The sequence below is a fragment of the Phoca vitulina genome, unplaced genomic scaffold (genome assembly GCF_004348235.1).
Source record: "Phoca vitulina isolate PV1807 unplaced genomic scaffold, GSC_HSeal_1.0 scaffold50, whole genome shotgun sequence".
In the NCBI taxonomy this organism is placed as follows: domain Eukaryota; kingdom Metazoa; phylum Chordata; class Mammalia; order Carnivora; family Phocidae; genus Phoca; species Phoca vitulina.
Window position 1 is genome coordinate 3849313 of NW_022589753.1, and position 16825 is coordinate 3866137.

General features: G+C 54.0%; 1 protein-coding gene across 1 annotated transcript in view; it reads right to left on the minus strand.

The window, feature by feature from the left end:
• The window catches only part of EDN3 (endothelin 3), a 19319-nt gene extending 2774 nt beyond the window's left edge, over positions 1 to 16545 (minus strand). Inside the window, exons 1-3 of the mRNA XM_032387735.1 lie at positions 16433 to 16545; positions 15536 to 15824; positions 158 to 331 (exon numbers count right to left, since the gene is read on the minus strand). Coding sequence (XP_032243626.1) covers positions 158 to 331; positions 15536 to 15824; positions 16433 to 16484 — 515 coding nt within the window. The 5' untranslated portion in view covers positions 16485 to 16545. The remainder of the gene's footprint in view (positions 1 to 157; positions 332 to 15535; positions 15825 to 16432) is intronic.
• Positions 16546 to 16825: the final 280 nt, after the last annotated feature.

Here is a 16825-nt window from a genome sequence, read left to right on the forward strand (position 1 = left end):
CGCGCCCCGCCACGCCACGCCCCGCACCCCACCCGGCGCCACGCCACGCCCCACACCCTGCATCACACCCCACGCCCACGCAACAGACTCTTGTGGCCTCATCTACACCCGCGGGAGCTCCAGATCCGCGGGGATGATTGCGACAGGGTCGTCCTACCTGCTGACAGCCAGGGTGCGGGCGCAGAAGTGCAAGCAGGCGCTGTCCTGGCTCTGCACACAAGCGCAGCGCAGTGTCCACTTGGAGGGCTGTGGACTCTGCGGGAAGGGCCCTGCGGACCTCCTGCCCCGGAAGCTTCCTCTGTAGTTGGACAGTCCATAGGGCACGGTCCGTCTGCAAAGGACAGAGCAGCATCAGGGCTGCGTGTGGATAAGCACGCCCGGCCTCCCCACTGGGGGCAGCCTCGTGGAGCTGGCCGCGGCCGGGAGACCGTGGGCACCGCAAGAGTGATGGGGTGCAGCGACACCTCCAGATCCGGTGTCCACATGCTCCCCCACGCTGTGGGTCTTAGGAAGCCTCTGCAGGCAATCTTTACCCCTGCTTTCCCCAAGCCCCCCAAAAGTGCCCTGGGGCCGAGGGGACAGAGAGGTGGGGAGCCCTGGAGGGAAAGGTCGGCACTCTCCTGGGCCCACCCTCTCACACTTTCAGTGCGCCCCCAGTCGGGAGCCCTTCGAGGGCAGTTCTGGATTGTCCTCCTGTACCCAAGCCCGGCGCAAGGACATTCTGGTGGACGCACAGGCTGGTGCCCAACGCCTGGGGCTGGTCCTCCCTACCAGTAAGAGGCCTGCCCAGCCCCCCGCCCAAGGCCAGCCAGCCTCGCCCTGCAGGCCGGATGCCCAGTGTCTTCTGTGCGCACGTTACCTCGCTGTCTGCACTAACGGGAATACACAAATGTAATTACAGACGCATCCTGGCCCCAACACTGTGTCCTCCAAGACACAAACATCAAGAGAACCCGGGCGCCCTGTAAGACACAGCCAAGGACAGAACTGGCCTTGGGAAAAAGCTTATTTAAAAAGTCTTATTAAAAAGTCTGAAGCTGTTTACCAATCTCATTTATGGTTGGAGCTGGGAGGAGGGTGATGGTGTCATTTGGAACAATTAACATTTGTCTGTTTCTTATGCTCATGTGCATCCAAACCATCATTTTCAAGAGAAGAAAGAAGACTACCAGGCAGCAGTGTGGTGGAAAAAGTTAAAAGCATATGCTTAAATCATTAGCACTATTGAACAGGACTGGGGACAAATTGCTAACTACCAGAGAAAATTTCCCTGGCCAAAAGTTACTGTTCCAACAGGGCCTGGTTTTCCAAGATGAACCACCTTGGTTTCTGTGAGCCCCATGGAGTATCATCAATCATCCACCTCAAAGGGGGGTTCTGACATTCTCTCTGCATTTTCAAAATAAAATCAAATTGGATTTACTTTAATTTGAAACACACACCATGGAGCATTTCAGGGTGGTGGGGGCAGAGTGGGGGGTGGTGGCAACCCTCTGCGACCTGATGCTCCAATCCAACTTTCCCCTGCTAGGTTGGAGGCCAAAGCGAAGGGACGTTGCCACCCCGTTCCCTTTCTTGTGTTCTGCATTGTGGTGGGTTCCTTCCCCATCAGTAAGAGGTGGGTTCCTCCTGCTCGAGGAAGACCCAGAGTTGAGCAGTCTTTGCCCCCAAAATGGAGAAAGCAAGCAGGGTCCAGTCCTGGTCTGAGCCGAACCAGTGCTAAAACCCCATTTCTTCTCAGGAACGGGGCTGGGGGACATGGGGACAGAACAAATACAGACCCTGTTGTAAGCCAGGATTTGGCTAAAGGTGTATTTTTCCAGTAAGAGAGCCGCATTAGATCTCAAAGTGTCGACATTAAACCCAGTCCCTATTTCTTGGTGAAAATTACACACAGGAATAACCATGCTCCCATTTTTCCATCAACAGCAAGACCTGCAATTCTGAAATTGCTCTCAGGTGATTGTGCATTTGCGTGTGCAGAGCCAGTCGACTTCAGTGAAAACACTCCAGAGTGTTTTAAGTAAGGAAATGAGGCAAGAGGCAAGGAGGTATTTGTTAATGGAGAAATGTGAAGGTTCTCAGCAGCCAAATGCGAAGAGCTCATAAGCAAATGAGCCCTTGCAATTTTCAGAGAGTGTTTACAGAGACACAGCCCCACCCTCTTCCCCACAGGCAGGATGAGAAACCCCTGCTCTAAGCCCTGGGGGTCCAAGCGGGCTCTTAGGGGACTGACCTCCCGGAGGGAGTGGGGGAGGACGGAAGCTGAGCAACTGGAGGGTTTAGAAGGTGGCCCAGACCACAGAAGAGTCGAGCTCTAACAAGGCTCCAATTCCAATGGAAGCCCACTACCCACGGATCGACAGTTTGGGGGTTTTAAGTCAATCTGATAAGCTCTTCAATAAGACAGCTCTATCCTTCTACCTGAACAAATATGGCTTCAAAACACCTTGGAAGTCCGGGCTTGAATTTAGAATCCTGGAGCTCCTTGGAGTTCGGTGTTGGAATGTGGCCGCCCAAGAAGGTTCAGCACCCTCTCTTCCATCCCACTCTGCCCTACACCAAGGGGTCCTCATCCACCCCTTGGCCACCCTGTGGACTTTGGGAGATGTGCCTGGAGCCCTGTTCTGTCCCTTAGTGTCAGGCTCTGGGAGACACCTACCTGCACAGCCCTGGGAGTGGGCTCGGGGACATTTGGGTAAAGGATTCCAGGATCCTGAACACCGGGAACTCAGTCTAGAAGGGATACACTTTTAGTGCAACGGAGTGGGAGACATGGCCAGAGGAGGGTCAGAGGCAGCCCTCGAACCCACGGGGCCCAGGGCAGGAGATTTCATTCTCTAGATTTAAATATGGATCACCAGCTCAAGAGTAGAAGGCTGGTCTTCATCTTTTGTACCTGCCATGGACCCAGCACGAGATTGAGCAAAGGAAGGCTGTTGACTGAGGAACTGGTGGTAATTGTGAGATAATCTGGTCTGGTAAGACTGGATTCTTTCCAACCTGAGAAGTTCAATAACCACAAAATTCATTATAAAGAATCTCCAACATCTGCCAAGCATCCCATATATATGTATGTATGTATATGTCTCTAGCATTATTCTAAGTGTGATGGGGAGATTGGAAGGTCTTCAGGAGTTCATGTACTACTGGGGTATGAAACCAGGTAAAGGAAACATTACAAGCCAATATATACAGGTATGTGCAAGGTGCAGAGAGCATAGAGAAAGGTTGCCGGTGATTCCATTATTAGGTTGTAAAGCCCTTACATGATCACTCCACACTCTGGACAGCTTCCTGATCTAGGAAAGGGCCGTTGGCCAGACAGACTGCATGTAAAATAGTTAGCAAAGGGCTAGCAGTAAATTAATGATAGCTCTCATTGTTGCTTATTTGGTCTGGGAATTTAAGAGAGTTGTTATCAGGCAGAAAAATGCCACCTACCCGGGCTGCATTTGAGATGCATGACCAAGAAATAAAGGAGTCAGAGTACCATGCTCTGCCGAATTTCCTTCTGGCTGTTCTGTCCGCACGGCCCATCTAAGAAGCACTTGGACTTCATTTGTCTTGGTGCCCTTTCTCATGTGTTAATGTTTCCCCAACAGTGAATTGGAAGGACCTAACAGTGGAACAATGAAAACGAAGTCAAATCGGCCGAGAACCTTTGACCAGCACGCTCTCCGACCAACTGGTGTAGCTATTGTTGAACAGTAGGGCTTGGAGAATGCGATTCTTGGTAAAAAGTAGGCAGCTCTTGCATCTGTTCATGTTTCAGTTATAACACAGAGCTCCATACAAAAGAGAAGCAGATGAGAAGATCAATCCAAATGCTCTTAGACAAAACAAAACAGCCTTCCAGCATACCTACATATGCGACGTCTAGCGTTGTGTGTCTCTGTGTAATAAATTGTCCCTCAACCTACATACATTCATTATTGATCAGGGATGGAGATGCCAGAGTCTTATTTATCACAGTGTTCCTTATTTACCGCTTTTCCCAAATGTCATATATAAATGTTATTAAATATTAAACTTCCAGATTCCCCGTATTCATTCTTCATCTGCATATCACACTGAAAGCACTTGATTTCTCTCTGCAAGAAGTTTTTAAATAAGGAAAGTTGGCTTTTTTTTTAAGATTTTGTTTTTAAGTTCAGTGTTGCCTGTTCATACATGAATTAATTACCCCACTTCCTGGTCAGGACACTGGCTTCTACACCTGAAGTTTAAAGGAGAGATGCAGACATTCACCAAGGCCAGCCAGAAGCTGCAAATGGAGCCTCACTGGTCAAATTTTCATTTCTCCGGAGAGTTTATCAAACTGTCATTGAAAACCCAGTTTTTATCCCCCCACCCCACCCCATCGAGAGGCATGCAGTAAATCTCTGCCGAGTGCTTTTCGACGTGCCGGCACTGGACTAGACTCTGGGGGAACATCCATGAACAAGACAGACAAGTGGGCCTCCACACAAACAGTTTTAAGCTCCTACAGGGGTTAGCAAATGAGCATTTTATGGGTTTCATCCAATCAACAGAGGGTTGTTTTTTTTTAATTTGAAAATTTCACATGAATATCCCAACTTGCAGCTTCTCCTGAGTAAACGGGAGCTACGCTCACGCCAACCCGGCGCTCCAACATGGCAACGATAGTCTGGAGCTGAGTGCCAAAGTCAGAGATGAGGCATGAATGCTCCATTTTGCCCCCGCCCCTGTCGCTCCCGATGCGTCTACACCTTTCCTTCTTTGCTCCCTTTTGTCACGCGCCTGGCCCTCGTGGGGCATCTGCGTTTACCCCCCGGGCTGGTGTGCCGTCCCACAGAGCAGAGCCAGGCGGGTCACACGGCGGAGTGACAAAATCAGTGCTTGATCCTATGTTTACATATAGTTGCCAACATACAGTTGTTCGCAACTTAAGCCCACGTTCGGGCTGAGCGCCTCCGCAACAAATAGATGGTTTTCACTTCAGCTGGAATGTGGACTTGACGACCTACTTCCTTTGTTCACACTCCTCCTTCTGAAACGGGAAAAGCAAAGGCAGTATGGCCCGAGGGCCCAGGGGCCGTCCGGTACGGCAGGCGGGACTCTGCTGACCGACCCCGCGGCGGAGGGGGACAGAAAGGACCGTCCCGCTGCCGGACAGGCACCAGCGGCCATCAGCTCCCCTGAGAAACAACTTCTCAGGCCCAGCACGCTCTCTGGCGACAGCTCCATTTCAGACTTTATTAAATCCCGTCTGCGGTAGGCATCGCTGACCCGCTCTCCCAAGCGGAGGAACATCCTCTTGGGTGAGGAAGAAAGTGGGGTTCACCTTCATTCACTGCCTCTGTCCCCTTAACTGGAAAGAAGGGTCAGGCAAGAGCTCTGTTCTGACGAGGAGGAGGGGTCTCTCACCACAGGACACGTGTGTCACTACAGGACTCACTTCCACAAGCACCCAGTGCACCTGCTAAGCACAAAGGCGAGGAGGCAGAAGGCACCAGCTTAGAGACGGGAGCACCCTGCTCAAAGGACCTGAAAGCCCGGAATTCTCTAGAGCCCGAGGCCAACGTTGGTTGCTTTTGTCTCCCCGAATCCAAGCGCTTCTCTTTCCTCCGGGAATGATCCCTCCCCTCCATCAATGTGCCTCACCTGCCCCTGTCTAAGGACCACCAGGTGACCCCCGTTGGGCAAGTGAGACCCCGTCTCTCCCAAGACGCCTGAGTGAGGCAGCTCAACATCTGGAAATACTCTGGAGCTGCTCTTTGCCTGGTGGCCCCACCCTGCCTTGTCCATCTGTCTTGCCCCTGGGCCCCCAGTCCCCAGATCTCTCCCGCTGCTGGAGCTCCTTCTTCCCCTCAGTCCGCGTCCTCCCCATAAACAGATCTGATGCCGTGTTAGCTAGACTAGGTTTTCTGTGGCTTGTGACCAGTGACGGCTAGCTGCTCCAGAACTCACTTTCATGAGACCGAAGTGACCGTGATCTCTCGGATTTAATAGGAAGACCCAGAGCGTCTCCAGCCGCTGGGGACAAATGGAGATTTTCTTCATTGCAACAAAACACAAAAGGTTGGGTTCAGAATCAGGACAAAACCCAGCAAATGAAGCTGGCTGGAGTCCTTTCTTCCCAGGTGTGCCCCCTGTGAAATGTTTGCTTTGGATCATACTGTCCTTTGGGCAGGTGAAAGCAAGCACACCACACACTCCCCTCCGTTTCAAGATGCTCAGAGCCCAGCCCCAGACTCGGCTGACCACCCCGGAAGTCTTACCCTCCCGTGAACTATCTCTTGTCCACTCATCAAATGCTTGTGCAAGTCAGCCGTGGGCCAGGCCTCGTGCCAGACAACCCACAGGGGGCCCTTGCAGCCTCCAGTAAAGAAAACAGGCCAGGAAATACAGCTCCGCAGTGACCTTGTTATACAAGCGGAAAATACACACATGCTTTCTGGTTCTAAGGACGACTCCACAAACCCTATGCTCACAAACAATGTAAAGTGAACTGGCAATTTGTAGCTTTGCTTCCACTGCAGAAAATCCTTGTGTCCTAAAGTTGGAAGACCCCAAGGCAGAGATTGCTCACCCCACCACCCGCCCACGTGGGAAGTCCTCCTCCCGCAGCCCCCCAAAATAGCCAAAGATCCTACAGTATTTGGAAACATCAAAAGTGGAGCAATGGGCTGTGTGTTGGTGGTTAACTTTTTTTTTTTTTTTTAGGACACTCCCCTACCAAAGAGAAAAAAATATACAAAAGTTTGATTTATCCAGGACTTGGCTATTTGGGAATATTACCAGAATCACAGGCACGTTGAGTCTGTTGAGCACTGACAGCCACCAGTCCGAGCCAATAATGAGGGTCGATTCTGCATCTCTCTTGCGAGTGTGGCTTGCTTCTTGTGCCGTGGGGTCGGCAACCCTGGACCTTTCCCACCGGAACCACCGATCCTTTCTGCTTTGTTCACTTCTGTACCCAGGGCAGCTGACGTGGTGCCTGGCTCAGAGTGCTGCTCAGGAACCGCTCAGTATCTCAGCAATAAATACATGTTGAATGAATGAGGGAAGGAAGGAGTGACGTCTGAGTTTAGCCATTACTTCTGGCCCACGCCCCATCTCCCATATGTATTGATTCTTGGCTGCTTTCTTGCGCTTCTACTGTTGTCCTCAACTGGCCCATCTCAGAGGATTTTTCCTGAAGAGAAGATGTCTCGAGATGGAAGGGAAAGAACTAGGAGCTCCTGGCGGCCACACCCATGGCATGAGGGAGAAACCAGGTTGCACAAACGGCTGAGGCCCCAGAGGTGACACAAGCTTTGAGAGGCAGACCCAGGTTTCTGGTCCAAGTGGAAGACTAGCTCAGTGACAGTCCCCGGGGAGCACCTGCCCTCTGGGCCTGAGAGAGGAAAGGGCCGGCTGGGTCTCTGGAAATGTCCAGCTCCACATTCCACCTGGACATTCTCAAACGCCCGCGTCCCCGGGCCTCCAAACCACACGGCTGCTGGAGTGGGTGCGACCCTTCACTCCAGCAATAAAACCACAGTGAAATGCGGGGTCACTGCCCCCCAAGCCAAGAGGCTCCGGGGCTCACCACCTGTACTTGCAACGCTTTGGCCTATACCGTTGTGTCCTATCACCATATAAACAAGCTTACAAATAACACCAAAGCCACAGACTTTTTCACGCCACCAGCTCCCTCCTGAACATGGGCACACGCCCACTCAAGAGGGTGTGGAGGCACGAGGGGTCAAAGGAAAGGGGAACAGAAAACTGCTCCGTGCTTGTGTTGTGGTGTAAGATCACCAAGAGTTACAGCTCAAAAAAAGAAGTTGGGGAAACAGACTCCAACACTATGTGGGGAATGAAACCGACTATGGAATCCTACAGATTAGCTGGTTTCCCCTCCATCTGGTGCGGCCCCAGTGCGTGCACGGGAGAAAGGCTACAGTTTCTCTCCCCAGCCCTCCAGTGACCCTAACAGATTCCAGGTCGAATGTAGGCAATTCCACGTCTGTCTGGCACGGCCTCATTAGAAGTTTATGCAAAGCTGCAGACAGATGTGGCTCAAAATAGTTCCCAGCAGTGGAAAGAGTGACCATAAAATAAGGAGCAGGTACTTTTTTTAAGGATGGGGGACAGGGGGATTTGCAGAGGGATAAAAAAAGAAAATACAGACACCATCCTGCATCCTCTAAATAATCCACAGTAAGCAAGAGAAGACACTCTTGCTAATTGTCAGGAGATTTCACCGTAAGGATGAAAAATGCTACCGAACAAAGACACACTCACCAGGGCGACTCTAACAAAGCCTCCTTCTCCTCTGAATCTAGCTGTTTGCGTCCTTGGGTCGGGTCCTTGTGGTAGCCCTGAGGCACTGATCACCCACCTCAAAGCAGGAATACTCGAAGCCCTGTCGAGATACGGGCTTTACCCCCACAAGAGACCCCGATGTTGGGATCTGGGCGAGGGGAGGGAGGCAAGGCGGGCACGCACAGTGTGGGATCCTGCCTTTATTACACATGTTGACGTTTCGCTGATGATGAATTTTCTGCTTTAATTTAAAAAAAAAAATTGCATTAACATTCATTTATCTTGACGACAGACTCTTGGGCAGATCCCCAAAGACGGCACCTGGGGGAGTGTGTTACCGGCCTCACCCCAGCCTCAACCCTGCAAAGAAACCCATGGAAAACAGTCTGGGAAAGGTACATATACCTCTGCTTTCTCGCTGACCTGCTTCTGACTTTGGGCAGAACTTCCACGCTCCCCAAGTCATAGGTGGAACTGTCCCCACTCTGGGCCATTCGTGCCACTGTCACATTGGCCTCCGTGCCCCCCGTGGACTCCTGAAATGAACCTGTTTCATTCTTTAAGTTACGGGGGCCAGGCCACAGGGCTCCCTGGCCACCCTGTTCTAGAGTTACTGTGTCTCGAGGCATCCTGCTCAAGTCGGCCCTGAGCAGGCTGTCAAAGAAGAGAAGGTCTGTGCCTCCCGGCCTTCGGACACGTTCTCCAAAAGCTCTGGGGCCCCCCCAGGCTCCGAGCTGGCACAGCTGAGAAGGGCAACTGGATACCCCGTCCTGCTGTCAGTCCGTTCGAGCAACACTTGCCGGGAACGTGGGAGTTTCGACGCACCCCAAACTGTGTCCCGACAAGCAGCTCTTCCTTCGCGGTCAGACGGGCTCCTATCCCAAGCAGGGGAAAGTGTGTGCATGTCCCGTTTGAAGGAACGGTTTCCGTCAGAAACATGACACAGAATGAGAGCAGGTTGCCTCTCAGGCCGGAGGCCGAGCAGCGCTTCCGCGGGCCGCCTGGAGGTACGCAAGGTGCGCGGAGGTGCTGCGGGTCCCCGGCGGCCGGGGCGCTGGAGTGGAGAGCGGGCCGGGCTCCAGCACAGCCGCGGGGCCTCCTGGAGGAAAACGCTGTTTGCTCCCAGCTTCCTTTGTTTTACATTTTTGCAGGAGTAAACCACACCAGAGATGTCAGGGCCTTTCACCTGCCTTCAGATTTAAGGCCAAGTTCCCAGCTGTGAGGTCCCTTTCATCTAACAGAAACCCAAATTCTCCCCCCAGGGTCACACCGGGTCAAGCCCTTCGTTCCAAGCCTTCTTGCTACAAAGCAAAGTGCCCCTCGCGGCAAGTCACTCTCTCTCATCGTGGGGACCGGCTGCGTTTCGGCCCGCCCCGTCTTGGCTCCTGCACACCCCAGGCCTCCTCACCCCCACCCCAGGGCACAGAAGGGGCTCTCGGTCCCCGTGACCCCTACAGTGGGGTCGCCCTCTCCAACAAACTGAAATTTAGCCCCAAGGCCCTCGACTTTTAAAGACCTGTCTTGCCATGAAGTGTCTTCAGAGATATGCTACCTGAACTCAAAACCGGGATCTAAACATTTACCAGATTTCGAAGGACACAGAAATGGTTACGTGGGGAGACAAACTCACAAAAGTCGAGCAAAAGAGTCATCGGTCAGAACCCCTCGTCCAAACTCACATCCAGTCTGGCCAACAGCAGCTTCTCTCACGGGTCCTTCTCACAAGCGTACCGGGAATGATTTCTGCAAACCAGTGTGCAGAGTGTCTCCTCCAGGCCCCGGGGCAGGGTCCTCTGCCCACAAACCCCAAGGCTCGGTGTTCACTCGGGGGAGCACAGGAGAACGCAGACAGACCCCTCACCAGGCTTTCACCAGGAAGCACTGAACAAACAGGGTCTAAACTGATCATTCAAATTATCCTGAAAGGCCAGACCCCCCCAGCCGCTGCCCGCACCGCCCCACTAACGGAGGGAGCCCCAGGCCAGTGCCCACAGAGAACAGCGAGCCCCAAACATTCCAATGATTTACCAAGGGGAGAGGTAAGCAATAGAAAACAGGAGGGGCAGAAAGGGCAGGACCAAATCTCATCAAGCCTGGACCGACCTTTGGCCCTCGTGTCCTTATCAATCTACTTATCAGCCGCAGAGGCAGCCGGGCACACCTTTACCCCCGGTCTGTACACCTTATGCCAATGGAATGCTGAAAGACCATCTACCGAGCTCGCTCAGCGCTACTCCAGGAGCCGGGGCGTGATCTGGGGTGGATGGTCCTAGGAGGTGACCTCAGCAGTCCTGGAGAAAGCACTTCCTACTCACTGGCGCCCCCCAACCACAGAATGGGGGATGGCAGGCACCCCCAATCACAGAATGGCGGAGATGGCAGGCAGGCCGGGCCCTGGCCCAGGGGTGTTTACACAGCCCCGAGGCCACGCAGTTATCCCAATGGTCACGTCTTGGTGATACCGAGCGTTCGCCAGACTCCATGTCCCCTCTCCCTTCTGGTGTCATCCTCACACATCTTCGGTGAGCAGCCTGAGCAGCTGCATCTCCCGCAGCAGTGCTCCCAGTCCTGACCCATGGGTCGGGGGGAGGATCACACCCCGGGGGGGGGACAGCTGCCCTCCTATCAGCAGGAGACGGGGGGTTCCGGATCCATCCACTTCACTGGAACGTTCTAACATTTGGGATGCCCCTTCTTGGAAATGTGAACATGACTTTCTTGAACAACACAGCGGCAAAGATGAATCTGTGGCATTGTTGCCTTTTTGTGGCAAAACATATTAAAATACAAGTTGCAATGTTTTTTAATTACATTATTATTACTGGGGTTTTGGGGGTTTTTGTTTTGTTTTGTTTTGTTTTGTTTACTCTACTTCTTTGGGGAGGAAAAGAACCCAAACAAATGTCATTCTTGCTGGACTGAGTCTGAGAGGCATGCTTTGAAGCAGCCGGGGTGGCAGGCAGGTGGGTCATCTTGTGAGGTCACTGTCCCAGAGTCAGCCTGGCACTGAGACCTCACCCCAGGGGTGCTGAGAGAGGTGGGCAGCGCACCCAAGCCACTCAGCTTGTCAGCGAGGACACCGAGCGGAGCGCCGGAGTCTGGGGCCTTCCCCCGAGTAGGCGTTGGAGATCCCAGAGTTTCCACCACAGTTGAGACTGCAAACATCACCACCACTCTTTTCATAAATACATTCCTCTTGGTCAGCTCACATGGCTCCGAGTTTTGTGTGGAAAACATGGTCCCCATCACAGCCTCTCCCTCATTCTGGGCTTGGAGGGATTAGCAGATGGCACGTTCTCTCTATTCTTGGGAACAGAGTGGGAGGAACACAGAGAAGCTCCTTGCTGGGTGCCCTGCAGCTCCGTCGGTCACTTGACAGCTGGCTCACTCTCCTACCAAGTGTATGGTGGCCAGAACAGAGGGATTAATTTTATGTGTCAACTTAGCTGGGCCACCACAGCCAGATGTTTGGTCCAATGCCAGTCTAGATGTTGCTGAGAAGGTAATTTTTTAGGTGGGATTGAGATTTAAATCAGTAGACTTTGAGTAAAGCAGATTACCCCCCACGGCGTGGGTGGGCCTTGTCTAATCAGTCAAAGGCTTTCGTGGAAAAACCTGAGGCACCTGAAGAGGAAGGAATTCTGCCTGCGGAGTTGAGGCTGCAACATCACCTGCTGTGTGTGTGTATTTACACAGACGCATCTGCACACACACATGCGCCCTGTGAGTTCTGTCTCTCCAGAGACCCTGACGAATACAATCGCCCGCTGTGACTCCTGGTTTTCAAGGACTCATGGAGAACAGCCCTAGGTGTACAAGCATGTGAGCACATGGACTACTTGTGCATGACCTCTCCCTTGTCATCTTATTCTTGGCAAACTTTCATGATCATAAGACGGGATGTGTTTTTTGTCTGATTTGGAGTTTTGTTTTTGTTTTTGTTGGCAATGGGGGGACCACTGGGGGGAGGGGTGGGAGCTCCCTAACACGGCCAAAGAAAGTCATGAAAACCATACTGTGCCACGGACCATCTGTGGCCTCAGCCGCCTCCACAGGCCCAGGATACATTTGGTTCCCCTTTGGGACCACAGACTTCCTGGAGTCTACAGTGGAAGTTATGGGCAACACCTCTGAAAAAACCCACATTCCCAACGTGTCTGCTGGGCTGCTGGGGCCTCTGGAGAGCATCCATTTGTCCTGGAACAAGAAGCCTCGTTTCTGCGAGAAAGCATTGCAGACCACAGCCTCTGTGAGAGTGAAGAATCTTCAGGCAGCAGGACCTCACCGAAAGCCAACCAGTGTTACTGAACGTCTAGTACACACTGGGTGCCGGCCGAGCGGGCTGAGCAAGCTCAGGTCTGGAAGAAGGAAGCATGTGGAGGGATGTGAGAGAGCCAGAGATCCTCAGCTCTTACACCCAGAAGATACTTCGGGACTACCCGGTCTCTCGGGCTCTCACCAGCACTGACTTTGCATGTAAGATGCACAAAGGGTCTCAGCAGTACCTTGTGCACCCCACTGGCAGCTTTCAGGTCCCTACACATAGCGTGAGTGACCACACTCCCAGGATGCCTGCAACCCTGCAAATGTCCTCCCGAGGCGGAGTAGGACTGTGGGGTCCATCTTCACGCAACAGGATGGGCAGTAGGAAGAAAGACCAGAGCTGAAAAATCACCCAAAGTCAAGCCTCTCAATGTAGGCATGAAGCTCAAGAGCCCTACAGTTCCCAGCACAGCCCAGGGCAGAGCCTGGATGCACATCACACGCTGGAGAAGTGTCCACATACCAGGAGGGTCTGCAACAGGAAGTGGGTACGGGAATGGACAGGAACCTGGAAAGACCTCATTACTCTCCACTGTTGTCCCGTTAGCTCAGTTCGGCCATTTTTCATTCTTCCATTTCTCCAAAGGCCCACATTCCCTGTCCCTAGAGCCCATTTTCTCACATTGCAATCTTGTCCAAGATGTTTAAAGACAGCAAATGGACCTGTCTACGAATCTATCAAGTTTTGGAAGGAAGGAAAGAAAGGGAAGGAGAGAGGCAAGCACGGGGTGGGGGGTGGGGAGGGCGGGGGCGGGGGGGAGAAGAAAAGAGAAAGAGCATCTGGAAAAATCTTCCTTATGAAAACTATTTTGCTTGTCTAACTTCAAAATGCTCGTCTGGCTGTTGTCATTTTTGTTGTACGCAGAACTCTCAACACCGTATTTAATCCTTCTTTCCTAGTGTTTAAAATGAATCAGGGTCAGAAGAGAGGAGAAGAGGTCAATCAAACTGTGAGGGGGGATGTCAGCAAGTTGGCTGCCCTGGAAGAAGTCAAAGGTCCATGGCTTCATACAAGACAATCAGAATTACAAGCCAGGGCTTCAAACAGATCAGAGGGCGTTTGCGGAGCCTCCTGGGCGCATTTCAAGCAATCAATCCTCCAGCCGGTGCCAGGAGCCTGGCAACAAGCAGAGGATGGAGGTAGTCTCCAAACGCTCTCCTTCCTCCCCTCCTTCTCTCCTCTGCCCCAGGCCCCCTGTCCCTAATGTGGTTGGCTTTCCTTTCTTCTTCTATATTCACAGCATGGGACTCAATCCTGTGCTAACTGCCCTGCGTCCTTGATTCTGTGAAGATACTTTGGTCAGATCACGATGCCAGGAGGGTAGGAATCAGAAAAGACAAGTGTCAGGGTGATGGGGGCTGCGAGAAGAGGTGACCCTGATCGTTGTCTGAGAAGAGAAGGCAATCAATGGCAGCCCCGGCCCGGAGCCCCTCTCCCACCACACAGCACTTTCTTCTTCCCCACGGAGATGAGGCTGCGTCCTCCCTGCATGGGCTCACCGTGTGTACCGGATCCTGATCAGACTCAGCCTGGCAAGCAAATCCTGCCATCTGGATCAGCTACATAACGTATGGGGCCCAGGATAAAATGCAAACGTGGAGCGTCTGGTTCAAAAAGTGTTAAGAATTTCAAGACAGCGTTAAACGGAGTGTGGGTCCTTCTGAGCCTGGAACCCTGAGCACGAGTCAAGGTGGTTTAGTCAAGCCAGCCCTGCCTGCCATCTGGCATAATGGGGCCACTTTCCAGAACTATCCCCGACGTGCTTAGGGATCCTGTCACCTGGTTTGAAAGCTACTCGGCCCCTCATTCTGCAGGTGCTCACGAAACAAGGTGGGTAAGTGAGCCCATCCAAGCTGTCACCCAGTGTGCTCAGAGGTTTGAGGGTGAAGGAAGCCATATGGGGACCTGAATCAACGTGGCTCCAAACATAGCAGCCAAGTTGCCTTTCCCAGACAAAGGTTCCCATTCACCACCAGCTCTCCATAAGAATCCCTAGTAGGGCACCAGCAGGAGTCCACAAGGTCCCAAGAACACCCCGGGAATGGAACGTGGAGTCATCAGGTCCAAGTCCCAGATTTTAGAGCTCGGGATGGCCAAGCCCAGAAGGCATGTAACCAGGGCAAGGTCAAGTCCTCTTTACAGTTGGTAAGGTGATTAAGGTGATGTGTCTGCAGAGGGAGGTTGAGATAGAGTAAGTGAATGGGGGACACTGTCACATCCTCCCCCAGCAGAGCACTCTGTACCCCATGGCCTTGGAAGAAGTTTGACTTTACAGCAAGGGAGGTGGCTTTCCCGGTGGCGCTGGCCTCCGTCCTAAGGGGCTGCAAGGGAGGAGGAGAGGCCATCTGTGGCAGGAGGCGACAGTGGGCGGCACTGTGGGTGACGGGGCTCAGCCTGTGGCAGACCAGTCGGCACTCCAGCGCCGGGAGGAAAGGAACCTGGTACCCGTGGAATTTCACCCTTCCTGGGAAGGTTCCACCGGGCCCTGCCAAGCCCACCCCTGCGCTCTCTGGAGAGCAGGCTGCTGTCAAGGAATTTGAAACTCCTTGGAGCCTGGCAGGGTCGGGAGGGGGCCCACTCAGCCCCTGGGGCAGGAGATAACTTTCCTCCGTGGAAGAAGGACTTCTCAGGTATCTAATCCCTCTGCCAGCTCATTTCTCTCAGAGGGAGGGCTCCCCCTTCCACTGGATCAGAAACTGAGATTGGGTTTCTCCCAGGCCAGGCCCTCCGAGGGGGTGGGAGTCACAGCCCTGACCCGCAGACCAGGCCTGAGATGGCAGGAGGCCCCAGCAAGAGCCCGAGGCTGTGCCAGGGTGGGCTCGGGCGGGCTCCAGGCTGACCCGGCAGGGATGGGATGGATGAGGCCCTCTGGGAGTGAAGATGTAGGCCAGCCCTCCCAATCACTTCCCACCGCCCAGGGCTGGGCTGACTCACTCAGGAGTGTTGATCCAGATGATGTCCAGGTGGCAATAGTACACACACTCCTTGTCCTTGTAGGTGAAGCACGTACAGCGCCTCGCACGGCGGTGCACAGGACCCCCTTTGGACGCCTGCTCCCCAAACCGACCTGGTTCCTGCTCCTGCCCAAGGCGTCTGGGACTCGGACCCTGCTCTGTGGTAGTGGCCACAGTCTCCTCGATGTTCCCCTCAGATCTGGCTGCAGGGGGGGCCCCGGGCAGGCCGCTTCTGCCAGCGTCCCCAGGCTGGGGGCGAGGCACCAATCCTGAAGGAGGCAGATTGAGGAGCTCCTGAGCTCCTGAGTGTGCAGACCCTCCCCCCCCCCACACACACACCTACCATTCCCAAAAACCTGGGGGAAGGGGACGACCAAAATTCCTGCAAAGTTTGCAAGCCAGTTGCACTTTCTGTAAAGTCTCCAAACTCTGCCATACATTCTGAAAAGTTTGCAAAGCTATGTGCACAGTTTCTGAAAAGATTACAAGTCATGTGCATACTTGGTGAAAAGCTTGCAAGCTATTTTCCCTTTCTGCAAAGTCTGCAAGGTATTTGCACCCGTTGAGAGCTTTGCAATCATTTTTGCACAGTTTCTGAATAGTCTGCAAACTTTTTGAAAAGTTCCCAACTTCATGAAAAATTCACCAAGTCCACCGGGCCAGCCGCATCTCTGGCTCGCCGGTGGGCTGCAACTTCCAGAGCCCCCGGGGTAGCTGGCGCTCCGCTTTGGCCCCCAGCCCACCCCCAGGCGCCTCCAGGGTTGGCGAGCCCAGGCCAGAGGTTGCTCCCCACAATGCACCCTTCCCCGCGCCCCCCATCCCAGGGTCCTTTTGTGTACGCTGGCGCCCGGAGTGGCGCGCCGCCCCGCCCGCTTACCTGCGGCGGAGGTCACTGTGAGCCCGAAGAGGAGCCAAAGCCCCGGCTCCATGAACCCCGATCGGGCGCCGGGGCACCGGGCCGGGAGCACGGACGCCTGTGGCCGAGAAAGGGCGCTGGGCCAGGCACGGCGGCCTCGCCCTCCAGCTGCGGGGTCCGAGGCCGGCGCTCGCTCGCTGCGTCCCGGGCCCCGGCCAGGAGTTGGCGGCGGCGGTCACACACTTGAGAGCGCGCTGCCCATCCCTGCGCAGGGCCGGCTGTGGGCTCGGGCTTTTCTGGCGCCCGCACCACCCCCTCGCCTCCCCGCCCCCCGGAGGGGCTGGGGCCGCCGCGCGGGGCCTTTGAACCCGGGGCGCGCCGGGGGTCGCCTCCCAGCGCCGGGGCGGAGCGGGG